Source organism: Mesoplodon mirus (genome assembly GCF_964341445.2).
Source record: "Mesoplodon mirus genome assembly, chromosome: 8".
Lineage (NCBI taxonomy): Eukaryota > Metazoa > Chordata > Mammalia > Artiodactyla > Ziphiidae > Mesoplodon > Mesoplodon mirus.
Window position 1 is genome coordinate 34,977,291 of NC_138984.1, and position 18,878 is coordinate 34,996,168.

General features: G+C 42.0%; 1 protein-coding gene across 4 annotated transcripts in view; it reads right to left on the reverse strand.

Moving 5' to 3' along the window:
• Positions 1-18,878, reverse strand: part of CASP8 (caspase 8) — a 31,978-nt gene that overhangs the window by 4,937 nt on the left and 8,163 nt on the right. For 3 of the 4 annotated variants that reach the window (XM_082631481.1, XM_082631483.1, XM_082631480.1), the window contains 6 exons: positions 15,732-16,069; positions 12,174-12,279; positions 11,178-11,316; positions 11,024-11,068; positions 1,821-1,906; positions 69-210 (listed from right to left, as the gene is read on the reverse strand). In XM_082631481.1, the coding sequence (XP_082487607.1) occupies positions 69-210; positions 1,821-1,906; positions 11,024-11,068; positions 11,178-11,316; positions 12,174-12,279; positions 15,732-16,036 (823 nt within the window). In that variant the 5' untranslated portion in view covers positions 16,037-16,069. Of the gene's footprint in view, positions 1-68; positions 211-1,820; positions 1,907-11,023; positions 11,069-11,177; positions 11,317-12,173; positions 12,280-15,731; positions 16,070-16,993; positions 17,150-18,878 lie in introns of those variants that run through there. The other variant, XM_082631482.1, reaches the window with a different exon arrangement.

Below are 18,878 nucleotides of genomic sequence, written 5' to 3' on the forward strand. Positions count from 1 at the left end.
TGTTCTCCCCTTTTGACAAAAACATAGATATTAGAAATATTTCATTTCTCTTTTGGGTTCTACTGTACCTGCATCCAAGTCTGTTCCATTCCTATCCTTAATGCTGTGAAGTTTGGGCACATCCTTCCTTGCTATGCTAAAATCATAATTGTTAAAGATCAAACAGTATCCCCGAGGTTTGCTTTTCATTCGGTAAACTGTGTTCGATGTCTGGAAAACAAAAATCCAACCCAGGAGCTGACTCTGTGGATCAAACACTTGAGACGTGAACAAACAACTCCCTAGTAAGAGGTTAGGCATCACCTAAGCCAAACTGGGATGCAAGTGCACTTTCCATAGCCCCACCCCAACTTGGCACTGCTCCCCTAAGGAACTAGTTTCCACTCATCCCCCGACAAGGATCACAGACTTCTTCCCCACAGTTAGTGTGGAAAGTCAGTGTCCCAATACTTGGGCCTCCTGAGCATTTGCACTTATATTAATAGTGTTGTCACCACATTGTATTGGTATTATTTATTCTCATTTCTGCTCAAGGCAGTGAACATCTGTGCCAGGGACTAGGATTATTATTAATTTGTGAGAGCTCAATCAGGAGTTGCTGGGTGAATGACTGTCTTGGTGCTGTCTTTGGGCTGCCCCTTTGAGACCTTATGATTCCCTCGGCTCTCTGCTCAACTCATCCATGCTTCTGGGCTAACAGGTGAGGGCCTGCCCATCACACGGCATAGCATGGTCCCAGGATTTTTCAAGCTGATGGCTTAATCTGGATCTCAGGACCACAGTGACTCAAGGAGACAGATGTGCTGGGCAGGCAGGTCTTGGCTGTGCTACAAATTACAGTATCCAGACTCTACTACTTGACAGTATCAATCAGAGGTGACCCTGTGACCTCCTGACTTCCCTGGGGTTGTTTCAGTGCTGAGATATTTAGCATTTACTGGGAAGTCCATGCAGTTCCTCAAGGTAGGGAAAAGGGCCCCAGACTAGGGGGCCAAATTCCTACTACTTAATAACCTTAAGACTTTGGACAAGTTAACGAATCTCTCTTGCACTCAGTGTCATTAGCTGATGGGTGGGGATGACATTTGCAGAGTGCTTTTACTGTTTACAAAGTGCCACATGACTTCAGTTAATCCTTGATGTTCAGACTGAGAGAGGTCTGGTAATTTGCTCAGGAGTCCACTAATAAACGGTCTCTTCTAAGCTTAATTTCAAGTCTCCACTAGACGTTAGGCATACAGGGTTTCCTCTGTTTCCCACCACAAGGAAGAGTGAATGGGCTGCTGAGTCACAATGTGGTAAATTGCTGAAAGTTACAGAAACAGAAGTGATATCTAGAAAGGCAATTCTTGGGCCAGCTCATTGGGATGAGATCATAGAGACAACTAGATCGTGAGCATGTGCTGCTTACACCTAATCACAAAGGAGAAACTGTTTTGAAATGCCAAGCTAAAAGAAGACTTTGCTTTTTCTAATCCTGCTGACTCTTCTCCCAAAGCCCTCTCCCATTTAGGCTGATGCAGCTGCTGAAAGGATCAGGTTGGAGGCTCCCCACCCCTCTGCCCTCCAACTATTCCAACATCTTTGCTTTTAAAATAGAAATTTAACACATGGGAAACCAAAGAGATCACCTTTTCAAAATTCAAAGTTTAAAAGTCACATTTTGAACTTGTGCTTTTGTGAATTTTTTTCTACAGTTCTCAACATTTTCAATAAGTTTCTGTCCCTTATTAGTTTATCTGGAAGCTAAAAGAAGCTCAGGAACACAATAATTAGAATCTGCAGCACAAAGGGGAAAAGGAATGGGAATTTCCCGGTACCTGTGACTCACTGTCCTTTTCTCCTGGAGAGTCCGACATGGCCAGCATTTCAAGGGAGCCCTCCCTTATGAGCAATTGTGACACATCTGGAATGACACAGGCAGGGAAGGTGCTTTGGTGAGGAAAGATGTAGCACCCAGGACAACATAAGGTCCCTTTTAAAATGAAAATTCACAGGACTTCCCTGGTGGCTGAGTGGTTAAGGATCCTCCTGCCAATGCAAGGGACATGGGTTTGAGCCTTGGTCTGAGAAGATCCCACATGCCGTGGAGCAACTAAGCCTGTGTGCCACAACTACTGAAGCCCGCATGCCTAGAGCCCATGCTCTACAACAAGAGAAGCCACCACAGTGAGAAGCCCACACACCACACGAAGAGTAGCCCCCACTTGCTGCAACTAGAGAAAGCCCATGCACAGCAAAGAAGATCCAATGCAGCCAAAATTTTTTAAAAATTTAAAAATAAATAGAATAAATTTTTAAAAAATAAAGTCAGGATTTGTTAAAAAAATAAAAGAAAGAAAGAAAGAAAAAAAGAAAATTCACAGACCACCTTGAACACAATATCCTTGCAGTTCACAGAATAAGGGGAAATCTTATCACTAACTAACTCTGCCCCTGTTTCAAACATGCTGGCCTGGGGCTGCAGGGTCTTTGTCTTTTGACAATTCCTTTTATATCTTCCAATGTGCAGAGAAGGTGAAAAGTAGCCAGTGCTATAAGGAGAACAGGTCCATTAACATGCAAATGTCATCTGCATACAGAGTGAAGTAAGTCAGAAAGAGAAAAATAAATATTGTATATTAACGTATATATGTGGAATCTACAAAAATGGTACAGATGAACCAGTTTGCAAGGCAGAAATATAGACACAGACGTAGAGAACAAACGTATGGACACCAAGCAGGGAAAGTGGGGGTGGGATGAATTGGGAGATTGGGATTGACATATATACACTAATATGTAGAAAATAGAAAACTAATGAGAACCTGCTATATAGCACAGGGAACTCCACTTCACTGTACAGTAGAAGCTAACACAACATTGTAAAACAACTATACCCCAATAAATAAATAAATAATTAAAACAAAACGGAAAAAAAAAAGATGCAGAAGTGATCACAGTTGTGACTGCTGTAGCCCTCCCTCTCCCCAGCCTGAGTGAGCAAGTGAGCCCTAATCAGCCACTGCTTTTGCCCCCTCTTGCCTGGGTGGAGAACAGACGCCTGAGGGTGGCCCACATGCACAGATGGGACCAAAACCAAAGCTGAACTCCAGGGGCAGTGGGACCAAAGAAGAGAAAGGGAAATCTCTCTATGCAGCCACAGGAGCAGAGGATTAAATCCCTGCAATCAGCTTGGTAAACCCTGCATCTGTGGAATATCTGAATAGACAATGAGTGTTCGTGCAATTGAGGCTGTGGACTTTGGGGGCAACTGTGGACTTTGGGGGCAAGTACACGCCAGAGTTGGGCCAGGTCAGTCTGAGCTGACCCCACAGAGCCCACAGCAGGTCCAGAGACCCACCTAGAAGTACTGGAGGACTTCCCGGGCAGGCAGGGATTGGCTGTGCTTCACTGTGGGAGCAAGGACACTGACAGGTGAGGCCACAGGAAAATATTAATATTACTATAATTTTTTTCACTTTGTTCTATTGTTTTTATTATTCATTTCATTTTTTTCTTTTCTTTTTTATGCTTTTATTTGTAATATATTTTTTGCTTTATTTTTTTTTCCTCTTTCTACTTTACTTTGTCATTATAGTGTGCTTTTTCCTTGTTTTTGTTTTTCCTTTGTTTTGCTTTGTTTTTATCTTCTTTTTAACTATATTTTATATTTTTCAATTTTTACTTCACTTTTTTGTTGTTTTGTATTTTTTCCTTTTGTTTTCATCTTTCTTATGTTTTTATCCTTTTTTATCTCTTTTGTGTGTTTGTTTTATGCTTTCTTTGCCTTTTTTTAGGTTGCTTTCTGCTTTTGATTGGTTTTTTGTTTTTCTTTTTGATAGTTTAGTTTTTAGTGTTTGTTTTCATTTTGGGGTTAGTTTACTTGCTTGGTTGCTCTCATCTTTTTTCTCTTTTTCTTTTCTTGTGAGTGTGTGTGTGTGTGTTTCTTTGTGTGTCTGTTTTTTTCTGTTTGGTTTTGCTTTTACCATTCGACTTGGGGGTTTCTTTCTGTTCTTTTTTTTTTTTTTTTTTTCCTTTTCTTCCACACCATGTGGCTTGCAGGGTCTTGGTGCTCCAGCCAGGGGTTGGGCCTGAGCCTCTGAGGTGGGAGAGCTGAGTCCAGGATATTGGACCACCAGAGAACTCCTGGCCCCAGGGAATATTAATCAGTGAGAGCCCTCCCAGAGATCTCCATCTCAACAGTAAGACCCAGCTCCACCCAAGGGCCAGCAAGCTCCAGTGCTGGATACCTCACAACAAACAACTAGCAAGACAGGAACGCAACCCCATCCATTAGTCTAAACCCCAGCCTTTAGTCAGACAGGCTGACTAAAGTCATACTACACTCACAGACACCCCAAAACACACCACCAGATGTGGCCCTGCCCACCAGAGGAACAAGATCCTGCTCCACCCACCAGAATGCAGGCACCAGTCCCCCCACCAGGAAGCCTACACAAGGCACTGCACCAACCCCACCCACTGGGGCAGACACCAGAAATAAGAGGAACTACGACCCTGCAGCCTGCAGAAAGGAGACCCCAAACACAGTAAGTTAAACAAAATGAGAACACAGAGAAATATGCTGCAGATGAAGGAGCAAGGTAAAAACCCACAAGACCAAACAAATGAAGAGGAAATAGGAAGTCTACCTGAAAAAGAATTCAGAGTAAGGATAGTAAAGATGATCCAAAATCTTGGCAATAGAATGGAGAGAATACAAGAAATGTTTAACAAGGACCTAGAAGAATTAAAGAGCAAACAAACAGTGATGAACAACACAATAACTGAAATTAAAAATACTCTAGAAGGAATCAATAGCAGAATAAGTGAGGCAGAAGAATGGAGAAGTGAGATGGAAGATAGAATGGTGGAAATAACTGCTGCAGAGCAGAATAAACAAAAAAGAATGAAAAGAATTGAGGAAAGTCTCAGAGACCACTGGGACAACATTAAACGCACCAACATTCGAATTATAGGAGTCCCAGAAGAAGAAGAGGAAGAGAAAGGGCCTGAGAAAATATTTGAAGAGATTCTAGTTGAAAACTTCCTAATATGGGAAAGGAAATAGTCAATCAAGTCCAGGAAGCACAGAGAGTCCCATACAGGATAAACCCAAAGAGAAACACACCAAGACACATATTAATCAAACTATCAAAAATTAAATACAAAGAAAAAATATTAGGGACTTCCCTCATGGTCCAGTGGTAAAGAATCTGCCTTACAATGCAGGGGACGTGGGTTCGATCCTTGGTCACGGAACTAAGATCCCACACGCCGCAAGGCAACTAAGCCCACATGCCACAACTACTGAGCTCACATGCCTCAACTAGAGCCCGTGTGCCACAAATTACAGAGCCTGTGTGCTCTGGAACCTGCATGCCACAACTACAGAGCTCATGCGCCCTGGAGCCTGTGTACTACAACTAGAGAGAGAAAACCTACACACCACAACTACAGAGAAGCCCGTGCACCACAACGAAGAGTCTGCACGCTGCAATGAAAAATTCTGCATGCCTCAATGAAGATCCTGTGTGCCACAACTAAGAGCCAACACAGCCAAAAATAAAAATAAAAATAAATAAATAATAAATCTTAAAAAAAAAGAAAAAATATTAAAAGCTGCAAGGGAAGAGCAACAAATAACATACAAGGGAATCCCCATAGGGTTATGAGCTGATTTTTCAGCAGAAACTCCACAGGCAAGAAGGGAGAGCCCAATATATTTAAAGTGATGAAAGGGAAAAAGCTACAGCCAAGATTACTCTACCCAGCAAGGATCTCATTCAGAATTGATGGAAAAATCAAAAGATTTACAGACAAGCAAAATGTAAGAGAATTTAGTACAACAAAACCAGCTCTACAACAAATACCAAAGGAACTTCTCTAAGTGGGAAACACAAGAGAAGAAAAAGACCTACAAAAACAAACTCAAAACAATTAAGAAAATGGTAATAGGGACGTACATATGCATAATTACCTTAAATGTGAATGGATTAAATGCTCCAACCAAAAGACACAGGTTCACTGAATGGATACAAAAACAAGACCTGTATATACGCTGTCTACAAGAGACCCACTTCAGACGTAGGGACACATACAGACTGAAAGTGAAGGGATGGAAAAAGATATTCCATGCAAATGGAAATCAAAAGAAAGCTGGGGTAGCAATACTCATAACAGATAAGATAGACTTTAAAATAAAGAATGTTACAAGACACAAAGAAGGAAACTACATAGTGATCAAGGGATCAATCCAGGAAGAAGATATAACAATTATAAATATATATGCACCCAAGATAGGAGCACCTCAATACATAAGGCAAATGTTAACAGCTATAAAAAGGGGAAATCAACAGTAACACAATAAAGGTGGGGGACTTTAACACCTCACTTACACCAATGGACAGATCATCCAGACAGAAAGTAAATAAGGAAACACAAGCTTTAAATGACAAAATAGACCAGATAGATTTAATTGATATTTACAGGACATTCCATCCAAAAACAGCAGATTACACTTTCTTCTCAAGTGCACATGGAACATTCTCCAGGATAGATCATATCTTGGGTCACAAATCAAACCTTGGTAAATTTAAGAAAATTGAAATCGTATCAAGCATCTTTTCCAACCACAGTGCTATGAAATTAGAAATCAATTAGAGGAAATAAACTGTAAAAAACACAAACACATGGAGGCTAAACAATATGCTACTAAATAAGCAAGAGATCACTGAAGAAATTAAAGAGGAAATTAAAAAATACCTAGAGATAAATGACAAAAAAACACAACAGCCCAAAACCTATGGGATGCAGCAAAAGCAGTTCTAAGAGGGAACTTTATAACAATAAAATCCTACCTCAAGAAACAAGAAAAATCTCAAATAAAAAATCTAACCTTACACCTAAAGGAAGCAGAGAAAGAACAACAACAAACAACAAAAAAAAAAAACCCCAAAGTTAGTAGAAGGAAAGAAATTATAAAGATCAGAGCAGAAATAAATGAAATAGAAACAAAGAAAACAATAGCAAAGATCAATAAAACTAAAAGCTGGTTCTTTGAGAAGATAAACAAAACTGATAAACCTTTAGCCAGTCTCATCAAGAAAACGAGGGAGAGAACTCAAATCAATAAAATTACAAATGAAAAAGAAGTCACAACAGACACCGCAGAAATACAAAGCATCCTAGGAGACTACTACAAGCAACTCTGTGCCAATAAGGTGGACAACCTGGAAGAAATGGACAAATTCTTAGAAAGGTATAACCTTCAAAGACTGAACCAGGAAGAAATAGAAAATATGAACAGAACAACCACAAGTAATGGAATTGAAACTGTGATTAAAAATCTTCCAACAGGGCTTCCCTGGTGGCGCAGTGGTTGAGAATCCGCCTGCCAATGCAGGGGACACAGGTTCGTGCCCCGGTCCGGGAAGATCCCACATGCCATGGAGCAGCTGGGCCCATGAGCCATGGCTGCTGAGCCTGCACGTCCGGAGCCTGTGCTCCACAACGGGAGAGGCCACAAGAGTGAAAGGTCCGTGTACCGCAAAAACAAACAAAAAAAAACTCTTCCAACAAACAAAAGCCCAGGACCAGATGGCTTCACAGGTGAATTCTACAAAACATTTAGAGAAGCGCTAACACCCATCCTTCTCAAACTCTTCCAAAAAATTGCAGAGGAAGGAACATTCCAAAACTCATTCTACGAGGCCACCATCACCCTGATGCCAAAGCCAGACAAAGACATCACAAAAAAAGAAAATTACAGACCAGTATCACTGATGAATGTAGATGCAAAAATCCTCAACAAAATACTAGCAAACAGAATCCACCAACACTTTAAAAGGATCATACACCATGATCAAGTGGGACTGATCCCAGGGATGCAAGGATTCTGCAATACACACAAGTCAATCAATGTGATATACCATATTAACAAACTGAAGAAGAAAAACCATGTGATCATCTCAATAGATGCAGAAAAAGCTTTTGAGAAAATTCAACACCCATTTATGATTAAAAGAACCCTCCAGAAAGTGGGCACAGAGGGTACCTAACTCAGCATAATAAAGACCATATATGACAAACCCACAGCAAACATCATTCTCAATGGTGAAAAACTGAAAGCATTTCCTCTAAGATCAGGAACAAGACAAGGATGTCCACTCGCACCACTATTATTCAACATAGTTTTGGAAGTCCTAGCCACAGCAATCAGAGAAGAAAAGGAAATAAAAGGAATACAAATTGGAAAAGAAGAAGTAAAACTGTCACTGTTTGCAGATGACATGATACCATACATAGAGAATCCTAAAGATGCCACCAGAAAACTACTAGAGCTAATCAATGAATCTGGTAAAGTTGCAGGATACAAAATTAATGCACAGAAATCTCTTGCATTCTATACACTAACAATGAAAGATCAGAAAGAGAAATTAAGGAAACAATCCCATTCACCATTGCAACAAAAAGAATAAAATATCTAGGAATAAACCTACCTAAGGAGGTAAAAGACCTGTACTCCGAAAACTACAGGATACTGATGAAAGAAATCAAAGATGACACAAACAGATGGAGAGATGTACCATGTTCTTGGATTGGAAAATCAATATTGCGAAAATGACTATACTACCCAAAGCAATCTACAGATTCAACACAATCCCCATCAAATTGCCAATGGCATTTTTCACAGAACTAGAACGAAAAATCTTAAAATTTGTATGGAGACACAAAAGACACTGAATAGCCAAAGCAATCGTGAGAGGAAAAAAAAAATGGGGCTTCCCTGGTGGCGCAGTGGTTGAGAATCTGCCTGCTAATGCGGGGGACACGGGTTCGAGCCCTGGTCTGGGAGGATCCCACATGCCGTGGAGCAACTGGGCCCATGAGCCACAACTACTGAGCCTGCATGTCTGGAGCCTGTGCTCCACAACAAGAGAGGCCACGATAGTGAGAGCCCCGTGCACCACGATGAAGAGTGGCCCCCGCTTGCCACAACTAGAGGAAGCGCTCGCACAGAAACAAAGACCCAACGCAGCAAAAATTAATTAATTAATTAATAAACTCCTACCCACAACATCTTCTTAAAAAAAAAAAAATGGAGCTGGAGGAATCAGACTCCCTGACTTCAGACTATAGTACAAAGCTACAGTAATCAAGACAGCATGGTAGTGGCACAAAAACAGAAATATAGATCAATGGAACAGGATAAAAAGCCCAGAGATAAACCCACGCACCTATGGTCAACTAACCTATGACAAAGGAGGCAAGGATATACAATGGAGAAAAGACAGTCTCTTCAATAAGTGATGCTGGCAAAACTGGACAGCTACTTGTAAAAGAATGAAATTAGAACACTCCCTAACACCATACACAAAAATAAACTCAAAATGGATTAAAGACCTAAATGTAAGGCCAGAGACTATAAAACTCTTAGAGGAAAACATAGGCAGAACACTCTATGACATAAATTACAGCAAGATCCTTTTTGACCCACCTCCTAGAGAAATGGAAATAAAAACAAAAATAAACAAATGGGACCTAATGAAATTGAAAAGCTCTTGCACAACAAAGGAAAACATAAACAAGACCAAAAGACAACCCTCAGAATGGGAGAAAATATTTGCAAATGAAGCAACTGACAAAGGATTAATCTCCAAAATATACAAGCAAGCAGTTCCTGCAGCTCAATATCAAAAAAACAAACAACCCAATCCGAAAATGGGCAGAAGACCTAAATAAACATTTCTCCAAAGAAGATATACAGACTGCCAACAAACGAAAGGATGCTCAACATCACTAATCATTAGAGAAACGCAAATCAAAACTACAATGAGGTATCACCTCCCACCTGTCAGAGTGGCCATCATCAAAAAATCTACAAGCAATAAATGCTGGAGAGGGTGTGGAGAAAAGAGAACCCTCTTGCAGTGTTGGTGGGAATGTAAATTGATACAGTCACGATGGAGAACAGTATGGAGGTTCCTTAAAAAACTAAAAATAGAATTAGCATATGACCCAGCAATCCCACTACTGCGCATATACCCAGAGAAAACCTTAATTCAAAAAGACACATGCGGACTTCCCTGGTGGCACAGTGGTTTAGAATCCACCTGACAATGCAGGGGACACAGGTTCCAGCCCTGGTCCAGGATGATTCCACATGCTGTGGAGCAACTAAGCCTGTGTGCCACAACTACTGAGCCTGCGCTCTAGAACCCGTGAGCCTCAACTACTGAAGCCCACGCACCTAGAGCCTGTGCTCTGCAACAAGAGAAGCCAACGCAATAAGAAGCCCACATGCAGCAACGAAGAGTAGCCCCTACTCGCCACAGCTAGAGAAAGCTCATGTGCAGCAACAAAGACCCAATACAGCCATAAATAAATAAATAAATAAATAAATAAATAAATAAATAAATTTTAAAAATTTATTTTAAAAGACACATGCACTCCGATATTCATTGCAGCACTATTTACGATAGCCAGGTCATGGAAGCAACGTCAATGCCCATTGACAGACAAATGGATAAAGAGGAAGTGGTACATATATACAATGGAATATTACTCAGCCTAAAAAAAGGAATGAAATTGGGTCATTTGCAGAGACGTGGATGGACCTAGAGACTGTCATACAGAGTGAAGTAAGTCAGAAAGAGAAAAACAAATATCATATATTTAACACACATATGTGGAATCTAGAAAAAATGGTACAGATGAACTGGTTTGCAAGGCAGAAGGAGAGACACAGACATAGAGAACAAATGTATGGACACCAAGGGGGGAAACGGGGGGTGGAATGAATTGGGAGATTGGGATTGACATATATACATTAATAGGTAGGAAATAGATAATGAGAACCTGCTGTATAGCACGGGGAATTCTACTTCAATTCACTGAAACTAACACAACATTGTAAAACAACTCTACCCCAATTTAAAAAAAAATGCAGATGTGGTAGAAGGTTGTGGAGAGGAGGCAATGAGGCTATCAGGAAGTAAATTAACTAAATAAACCTCGAAAACATATCTGCAAGTATTACCGTTTGAAAATTCATCTGGACCTCTTTCAAGGCTCATTCTTTGCTCTGAATTTAAAAAGAAACACACACATATTTGATTAGAAACTGCTGTGACATAGAGTCTGTCCATTTAAGACTACATTTTGCTGATCCACAGCTCTCAGGTTATTTATACCTCTGCTTAGTTCTTCATAATCGTTGATTTTCTTCAATAGGCTCTTGTTGATTTGCTCACAGATTCTTTTCAGGGTGTCCAAGTTTCTTTCCCCTAGGATGACCCTCTTCTCCATCTCTATGAAAATATCAAGCAAGGTCTAGAGGGAGGAGAAATCAAGTTGGAAAACTAGATGGAGCCATATTGGCTTTTAGATTAACTTTTTTTTTTTGCTTCCACTCTCTCCAAACTAAGCACCCACCCTAGCTTCCCAAGCCAACCCTCCTGGGAGGACATCCTGGTCTTATAAAGCCAATCAGTAGATTATTAGGGAGGCAATTCATGATTTCTGGCCCAGAAAGACAGAAATAAGAAGACACAGGAGAAGTCACATCAGATGTCACCTAGTCCCCAGGCCCAGGCCCTGTGCTGAAACTGCCTGTGGACACCTTTATGTGAAGACAGTGAAGCAGCCCGAGTGCATGGCTGAGGTGCAACAGCCCTGGGGACTGCCTCACACCCTTCATTGCCTCTGCCACCTGATCATCTCCAGGCTGAGTGTTCCCATCACACACACACACACACACACACACACACACACACACACACACACACACACACACACACACACACACACACACACACACACACACACACACACACACACACACTTCCAGGTCCCAGATTGTTTCAGAGACTGCAGAAGTGGGAAAGCGATCTCAGGCCCACCACCGTCTCTCCTGGCTCTGCAAGGTCTCCACATTGCCTGGGCCTCCACACCAGCCTTCTCCCCTCGCTCCTCACCCTGCCTTGTTCCTGGTAATTAACGTGAGCAGCACTTAACAGTATACAGGGGCATCATATCTACAGCACTCATGCCTGACAGCGTTCTTCTTCTCCCCAGTTAAAAAGTGAGAATTCATGTTGCTTTACTGACAAGTGCTCTCTTTAGTCTCAGAAATCCCCACTGGCTGACTCACCCTCAAGACTAAACCTCGGGCAGACACCAGGTCTTACCATGTCATCATCCAGCTTACATTTGGCAATCTCCTGGCTCAAAAAAAACTTGAAGTCCTTCAATTCCAGTTTGTTCACATCTTCTGAAATCTGAAAAAGCATGACCCTGAAGTGGGAAACAGAAACACTTTAGAAATATTTTCTTAAATGATTTCCCATCCGATTTCCCATCCGAGTCACAGTGGACTTGATTCCTATGGCCTCCCTTTAAAATAAAGCCAGATAATGACGTGATTTATGAGTTGAGTCCTTGGAAAGAGGCTGGTGTGGTGACACTGAAGACAAATGGCTCATGCCCAACTATCCCACTCTTAGAATTTAAAGTTCTCCAACTTTGACTTTCAGTTAATTTCAGTTAAATGAATTGTGTTTTTCCTTTGTCCTTCGCTATAAAATCAAGATCTTGTTGCAATAGAGAAAAAGCTTTGATTTTGGATATCATGCTTTTCAAAATGCAAATCAGATGGAATTCCTCAATTAAAACTAGTCAATGTTCTCCCAGCCGCTACCTTCAGTAGGAAGGCCAAACGCCTCCTTCTGGAGTAGGGGCTTTTGTGAACGGAGCCCAGCCTGCCTCCTCATCTCTGGATGCTCCTTACTGCTGTCCCCCCATCTCCTCTCTGAACACACGCAGCTGCCCTGCCCCTCACCCTGTTATGCTGGGCCTCCTCCCACCCCTATCCCCTTGTCCGTCTGCAGACAACCACTCATCCACTAACAGCTCAAGCACTGCCTGACTGTTCTCAAGGCTGTATTCACCCCGCTGTACCTGCCTGTGCATCGCCAGAAGAGTAACACACATAACTGTCTGTTGATGAAGCTGTCCAAGTTCCCTGAGAATGGGATCAGTGCCCTTTTGGTTTCCATAAGCCTAGAGGGTCATGAGATACAGTGTTTAAGTGCAGGGGACCCAGACTCCTGGTGTTGGAACCTTGGATCCACCATGCATGAACTGTGTGGCTTTAGACATGTTACACATTTTTCCCCCTCATCTGTAGATTGTAGATAATACTCTATTTACCCCTCTGGGAGGTGTTGAGGATTACATGAATAAGTTTACCTGAAGCACTTAAACCAACCTTTGGCAACACACTAAGTGTTCAAACATGACAGGCATTATTATTTCCTAAATTATGATAGGCTCTTGGGATATGCTTGTTGAATGAACAAAGGAAAGTTTTACAAGTCAGCAAACCTTTTACTATTATGGTGCAAAGGAAAATAACTTTAATACAAAAACATGTTAACTTCAAAAGTAAATTAGAAAAGTAAAATTCTAAAAATAAAAACATGGTTGACCCTTGAGCAACACAGGTTTGAAGCGCACGGGTCCACTTATGTACAGATTTTTTTCAATAAATACGTAATACAGGGTTTCCCTAGTGGTGCAGTGGTTGAGAGTCCACCTGCCGATGCAGGGGACACGGGTTCGTGCCCCGGTCCGGGAAGATCCCACATGCCGCGGAGCGGCTGGGCCCGTGAGCCATGGCCGCTGAGCCTGAGCGTCCGGAGCCTGTGCTCCGCAACGGGAGAGGCCACAACAGCGAGAGGCCCGCGTACCGCAAAAAAAAATTTAAAAATAAATAAATAAATACGTAATACAGTACTACACAGTCTGCGGTTGGTCAAACCCACAAATGTGGAACCTAAGATACAGAGGATAGACTGTAAGTCATAAGCGGGTTTTTGTGCAGAGGGTCCACACCCCTAACCCCCATGTTGTTCAATGATCAACTGTAGTGTAGAAACAGAAGTTACTCAGTATTATCACCTGCTTCATCCTTCTTCTCATGGAATCTCTACCCTAGAAGTATTTCTCTAAAACTTTCTCAGTTTGACCAAGATTGGGTCCAATCAAAAGCTACCTCCCCTTTTAACTTTATCACAAGGTATTTTGCCCTTCTACGTTCCTCATTATTGAAACCTACTGGCTTTCTTGTACCATCGTTGTCTAGAAATAAATCTGGATAGTTTATAAGGTACTAATTTTATAGGTAGCAATGATAATTTGAAATTTTAAATATCCTATAAATGGAAAGTGGCCACACTAGCATTTTTTTTTCTTACTTGATATTCAACAATGATGAACAAGCAGGAGATTTTACTTGTGCTGACCCTTTTGTTCCCAAGCTAACATGTCCAAGATTTTAACAGACAGATCCTGCCCTTGTTAGACACTCGTAACCCTCCAACAGAGAGGCCCATGTCATTGTCTGCACTGGAAGTTGCCTTGGCCTTGCTCACATGGCAGGAGTGCAACCTTCAAAAGACCAAGACAGGGGACACAAGATGAGACCCTCTAGCTTTCCTAATTATGGAGCTGTTGTTTTTATGATTAATTGATGCCTTAATGAAAAAAAATTCATCACAAGGACTTCACAATTCTATTGAACCAAAGTTACCCAGTATTGAATAGTATCCTTCCCCACTCTCCTTCCAAATTCATGTCCACTTGGAACGTGTAAAAGTGACTTTACTTGGGAAAAGGGTCTTTGTGGATGTAATCTTGCCAAGATAAGGTCATACTAGATTAGGGTGGCCCTAATCCAATGGCTGGTGTCTTTAAAAGAAGAGGGAAATTAAGACACAGATACACAGCAGAGAAGGCAAGGTGAAGAAAGAGGCAGAGATTGAACTGATGCATCCGTAAGACAAGGAACACCAAGGATTGCCTGCAACTACCTGAAGCTAGGAGAGGATCATGAAACAGATTATCCCTCAGAGCCTCTAAAAAGGAATCAATCCTGTTGACATCTCAACTTCAGCCTCTAGCCTCCAGAACTATAAGGAATTAACTTCTCTACTGTGTTAAGCCTTTGGCAGGACAGACAGCCCAAGCCACTGCTGTTCTGACAGCATCTGGGGTCACAGGGATTAAGCAGTCATTGGGCGTTACAGGATGGCTTACGGAGTAAAATTGTGGAAGCTGTTTAACCTTACAATGATCGGTTATTACCATGGGGGTTTCCAGATGGCCAGGCATAGATTAAAAATGGTTATCTTATACCATAATAAAAAAAGCACTCATTACGGGGGTCCGGCCTGGCCAATCCAGAATGACTGACAACACACAGCTCACTTAAGAACTTGGTAACACAAGCCTTAAGGTATGGAATAAAAGCCTAAAACCTTACTGAGAATTTCATAGTCATCCAGAAGTAGGTGGGAGGGGGTCTCAGGTGGGAAGTAGTGGTGCTTTATTCGATAATAGGCAAAGAAGTGCATGGTATGGGCATCAGCAAAGCAGAGGCATCAAGATAACGGATATGTAACAGACAGAGAGAGTTGGAACGTTTAAAAAATGTCTATTTGGATTTCGGCATACCTATAGGTAATGTTTCACCTTGGAAAGAAAATTTTATTTTATAGTTTTAGCATATTTTTCTCTGAATTCTACATAAAGTCTCTAAATTTCTTAACCTGACCATGGTGGGACATCTTCCCAAGTCTCCAAAGTCACACCATATAGACAACCTACAAACAGCATCAGCCCTTCCCATAAAGATGTGCCCATTCAACCCACACGTCCCAGTTCCACACCATGGAGGTTTTTCCCACCTATAGGCAGAGATCTGGGCCCTGCCCGGCATCTGAAGCTCCCTCTCCATCTCCTCCTCACTGGTGTCCAGGTAGGTGAGCAGCAGATCCAGTCTATTCATTCGGAAAAGCAGCTCCTTCAAGAAGGACAGGTTGCTTTCCTCCAACATTCTCTTTTCTTGGAGCCTCTGGAATAGCATCAAGGCATCCTTGATGGGTTCCTGCTTCCTGTGTGGAATGTAGTCCAGGCTCAGGAACTTGAGGGCAGCCAGGTCTTCACTGTCCAGCTGTTCCCCAATATTATACAGACATCTGTTGAAATTCATGCTGATCGAGCGTTAGGAGAATGTAGTTGTTACCTAGGTTAAAATACGATGTTATGTTCAGATGAGGAAGAAAACTACCACTTACTGATTTGTTCCTTCATCAAATGCTATTACATCTACTATATGCCAGACATTATGCTGTGGATACAGGCAAGAAAACAAACAAACAGGTTCCCACTCTCAAGTAGCTTACTGTTTTGGAAGGTAGATTTACAAAGTAGCCAGTGGTCAGAGAGTTGTGACCAGGGCACAGTAGAAATATAGAAGAAAGAGCCTTAACTCAGCCTGGGAGAAGGGCTTTCTGGAGGGAAGCCACCTTTGGGGAGGAGATGGTGAAGGACAATTTTTGAAGGAAATAATTTATGCAAAAGTTGGAGGCAAGAATGTTCAAGTCAGTTCGGGCAGGCAAAGGGAGCTCAATAAAGTAACCACGAAGGGTCTGGGAGAGGGAGTGGTGAGACAAAGGGATGGAGCTGTGGCCGGGAACTGTTATAAAGGGCCTCATACGATGGGTCAAGGGGGTCAGGCTCTCTCCTGGATATAATGGGAAACCAAGAAAGGATTGTAAACATGAGCGTGACATCATCCAATTAGGGATTAACATTTAAAGTGTGGGGGACATATGTAGATGTATAACTGAATCACTTTGCTTCACACCAGAAACTAACATAACACTGTAAATCAGCTATACTCCAATATAAAATAAAAATTAAATTAAAAAAATAAAATAAAGTGTGGAGGACAGATTGGAAGGGTTGGAGGCGGGAGAAGTCATGTGGTCTAATGGAAACAATGGTGGCAGGAGGACGCGATGCAGTACTCTCCCCCAAGGGCCTCAGGACAGGCACCCACAGCTGCTCAAGAACCCAAAACTGGAAATGGAACCAAGAGAACTCGGTCAGCCTTTCAACACAAACAGTCTCTAAATCAGATTATGGGGTATTTTCACATACTTACATGTTTGAGCAGGTAAAAAAAAAGAGAGGGCAGTGTTTCAGGAAACTCCAGACAACCTTCACACAAGCAGCCCGAGATGTGGGGTTTCTTGAGCCCCTTCAGTCACCTTGGCCAATTTCTCCCTCACCTCCCCTGCTCTGATAGGCCCATGTTCATGGTACAGGAGCCCTTGGAGCAGGGTTTGTATCGGGTACATCATAGGAACAAGACTGGGACCTGGATCCCTGGGGCGGGCTACAGGGCCACTGTCAAAGCCAGGAATCTCACCTGCAGCTGACTGTCGGAGAGGCAGGCAGTGCAGTGGCTCAGAGTCTGGGGCTGCGGGGTCCGACAGAACTTGGACCAGAACCCAGCTGGGGCACTGGCCCAGGCCTGGGCAGCTCACAGCCTACAGCTGAGGAGATTCCTGCTCGGTAAGGTGGGATCAGAAGAGCAATATCTCCTGAAGTGTTGTGAGTATACAACACCTATCGTGCTTTTAGAGTAACGACCAAAAACTAACGAACAAAGGCGTGTTCACCTGAAAGAAGGAAAGACCTTGGCTGTGGGGCCGGACACCACTGGGCATGTGACCTGAACACTTCTCTTACCCTCCTGGTTTTCCCACTTCCTCACTGGAAAATTCATTTGAAAGCAGTGATTTTCCACCTCTTCAACGTTGAAGAACTCTTCCTTGAAGGCTTACTCAGATGCTCCCTTACCTCAGGGCTATCATCTGAAAACCTTGAACTAGAAAACCTTTAACTTCTCATCCAGCTCCACCATTTGCTTGCTCCCACAGACTCTGTGCCCCTGGACACTTTCTTTAACCTCAAATAACCTTAACCTGTTTGGACCTCTTTCCTCCCTGAAACAAGGCTCCTAAATTTTTAAGCTCCCTGCATTCACTGACATTCTCGGATGAAACCACAAATCCTGACTATCACTTGAGGGGTGATGGAGTGAACCAGGACCTGTGTATTTTGTACCTCTGATGTTAAAATAGAAACATTAAGGTAAACTTTAATATTTTTAAAAAGTGGCCCAAAAGACTTTGAAGCTTTTAGTTTTTCTTTTTAAAATAAACCTTTTCTGGGACTTCCCTGGTGACTCAGAAGTTAAGAATCTGCCTGCCAACACAGAGGACACGGGTTCGAGCCCTGGTCCGGGAAGATCTCACATGCCGCAGAGCAACTAAGCCCATGCGCCACAACTACTGAGCCTGCACTCTAGAACCCATGAGCCACAACTACTGAGCCCTCGTGCCACAACTACTGAAGCCCGTGCACCTAGAGCCCGTGCTCTGCAACAAGAGAAGCCACCACAATGAGAAGCCCTCGCACCGCAACAAAGAGTAGCCCTCACTCGCTGCAACTAGAGAAAGCCCATGCGCAGCAACGAAGACCCAATGCAGCCAAAAATAAAAATAATTAATTAATTAATTAAAATAAAATAAAACGGTATTTAAAAAAAAAATCCTGATTACTTCCCGCCAATTCTGATTACAGAACACTGGGGTGGTTTTTTTTTTTGGTAAAAATTGAAAATGCAATAAATTATAACATGGTCATGGTTGTCATTATCATACATCACATACACACAAATACACATTTATATAAAAGTTAGAATCAGGTTGCACATCCAAGCGTGTACATCTGTATTTTTTTATACCCACTTAATATTTAGAATGAACATTTACCTTTACCATAAATATTCTTCCTTGGCATATTTTTAATATTTCTTGATTTCCAGCATGTGGAGATATCAAAATTTATTTTAAGCAATTTTCTGTTCCTTTACTGTTAAAAATAATATTGCACTGACAGGCTTTTTCATATATCCTGTGCATACCTCTGATTATTTCCTTCTTAGAATTGGAATTATGGACAAAACTTTTTTCTCCCTT